The sequence below is a fragment of the Emiliania huxleyi genome (assembly GCF_000372725.1).
Source record: "Emiliania huxleyi CCMP1516 unplaced genomic scaffold EMIHUscaffold_3, whole genome shotgun sequence".
Classification (NCBI taxonomy): domain Eukaryota; phylum Haptophyta; order Isochrysidales; family Noelaerhabdaceae; genus Emiliania; species Emiliania huxleyi.
The window spans coordinates 2307107-2309646 of NW_005199770.1; the positions used below are offsets into that span (position 1 = coordinate 2307107).

General features: G+C 63.8%; 1 protein-coding gene across 1 annotated transcript in view; it reads left to right on the plus strand.

Annotated features, from left to right (window-relative positions):
- Nucleotides 1-1526: 1526 nt before the first annotated feature.
- EMIHUDRAFT_447845 (hypothetical protein) overlaps nt 1527-2540 on the plus strand; it is a 2844-nt gene continuing 1830 nt past the window's right edge. Inside the window, exons 1-2 of the mRNA XM_005775522.1 lie at nt 1527-2087; nt 2476-2538. Of these exons, the coding sequence (XP_005775579.1) occupies nt 1741-2087; nt 2476-2538 (410 nt within the window). The 5' untranslated portion in view covers nt 1527-1740. The remainder of the gene's footprint in view (nt 2088-2475; nt 2539-2540) is intronic.

A 2540-nucleotide genomic window follows, 5' to 3' on the forward strand; every position in this document is an offset into this window, starting at 1 on the left:
GAGTTTACGTTTACGGCCGTCCACCCAAGTTCATTGTTTTATTTTCACGCGTGTGCTCTCTCTCTCTCTCTCTCTCTCTCTCTCTCTCTCTCTCTCTCTCTCTCTCTCTCTCTCTCTCTCTCTCTATCTCTCTCTCTCTCTCTCTCTCTCTCTCTCTCTCTCTCTCTCTCTCTCTCTCTCTCTCTCTCTCTCTCTCTCTCTCTCTCTCTCTCTCTCCCCCCCCCCCTCTCTCGTGCGTGGGTGAGCAGACCTGCACGCCAAAGTGCACAAGCAAGGCCCAGTGCACGTCAGCACGTGGGTGAGCAGACCTGCCTCCCAAACACAAAACCCGCACACAAACCCCCCACCGCGTGGACGACTACGATCTTACGTATTCAGACCAAACAAACACCAGGGGCCAGGCAGCCACAGGCGAGAGGGCGAAGGGGGAAGGGGTAGGGCAGAATCGTCCCTTGACCACTCCATCCATCTAGCCTGGGGGGTCGCACGAGAAGGGGGGCAGAGCTATAGGTGGACACCTCCCGTCGTCGGAATACTCCTCGGAGCGGTCGGCGTCCTCGTCGACGTCGTCGTCCCCTCGCCCGACTCGGAGGTCGGGCGAAAGCCGAAAGGGTCTTCATCGCGTCGCCAGCAGTGACTCTGAAGAGTCGATCTTAATCTATCTCTCGATCGGTCACACCGCCATCGCCGTCGGGGAGAGGGGGGACGACACTGCCTCGGCAGCGTGCACCTCGATCCTGTACCGTGTTTGTTATGACCCCCCCCAATGAACACACCAGTGAGGGAGGGCGAGACGATCGAGGGGTCCCGTACCATGCGGAATCGGCCCTATCAAGTGCTCAAGTGCTCATCTATCTCTATGAGACGAGACAGGACAACATTAAGTAAGTAAACTGCGAAAGGCGCCATCGTGGTTCGTGCGTGCGCTCCTGTACTGCAGGCCGCCTTTTCTTTGGCGCTAGCGCCCTTGTCGTGCCGTGCCAGTGTAAAAAGAAAGAAAACCGACAATGCGAGGGAGGGATGGGAGGACGGCCACGCCACCACCACACAGGGATTTTAATGTGCTGTGCGAGAGATTTGTTTTTGCTGTGCAAGCGAGCGGAGCACTTGGAGGATCGAGAATTCTTCTGCGCTGCACGCGCCAGTCCGCACCTGTGTCGAGCCTGTGAGAGAGAGTTCATGCCCTTGTAAAATTTGGTAAATTCTTTTTGCTGAGGAAGCCGTCGCCTCGCCTGTCGCGCGAATCGAGAGAGAGAGATTTTTAGCAATACCAAACAAATCTAACACTCACACGTCATTTGGGGCCTGGAGCCCTGTTCACGCGCGCGCGAGACGTGGTTGTTGTTGCGAATCGTGTTCCTGCTTTCAATTCTTTTTGCGGTTCCTGCAAAGCTGGAGCACTGAGCGCGAGCGCGCAGAGGCCCTCGCGGAGGGGCCCTTTTTGTCGAACCTGTGCCCGGGCCCTCCCCGAGGGCACAAGTCAGGCCCAGAAAATTCTTTTGCGGTTGAACTTCCCGCGTTATGGGCGCCTTCCACGAGCACGGCAGCCACGCGGGTCCGACCTGGCCGGCCGCGGCGCTCGACCACAACCTGCCGCTGCGCGCCTCGTGCGGCCTCACCGCCCTGTACGCCGCCGTGAACCGGACGCGCGGGCCCGAGCTGGCCGCCACGGCCGTCGCCCCGCCCGTCAAGCGGCTGCACGAGACTTTCCCGGACGGCACGCTGTGCCTCGCGCCCGACATGCCGCTCCTCGCGCGGAGGTACCGCTTCATGCACGCCATCTCCGAGACGGACCTCTCGCAGGTCATCTGCGCCACTGACACCTACTGCGAGTGCGAGCGGGCGGCCGATGGGCGGCGGCAGCCGCTCGTCGCCATCAAGGTGCTCAACGCGAAGCACTGGATCCTCGGCGCGCAGGAGTACACGCGGATGCGCCTCCTCCGCAAGCGGCAGGACGCGGAGGGCGTCCACGTCCCGATTGCCGGGGCGACGTCCTGCTTTGAGGTCGGGTGCCACTTTTGCATCCTGCAGCCCCTCCTCGCCACCCTGGATCACGAGGCGGCCCGCTGCCGCCTCTGTGGACCCCCGGGCGCGGCGCCGCCGCCGCCGCTCGCCGGCCGCGGCCCCGGCGCGGCGCCTCCGCGTTTCCAGCCGCCTGCCACCCCTGCGCCGTCTCACGCAGCCCCGCCCCTCTGCCGCCGCCGCCGGCGGGTCCGTAGGCTCGCTCGAGTCGGTCGAGCGTGTCGACGAAGCCGCCTCGTTGCCGCCGCGGCTGGGCCTGGACGTGCTCCGCCCTCTTGCGGCGCGGCTGCTCGGCGCCCTCGCATACCTCCGACAGCATGACGTACGTCCCTCCGGCCCGGCGCAGCGCAAGCAGCCCCGTGACAGAGGGGCTCTTCACACGGCGCGGCGTGGACAGGTGATCCACGCGGACCTCAAGCCCGACAACCTCATGGCGGACCGCGGCGGCGGCGGCGGCGGCGGCGGCGAGGTCGACCTCGGCAACCGCGTGCGGCTCATCGACTTTTCAAACGCAATGA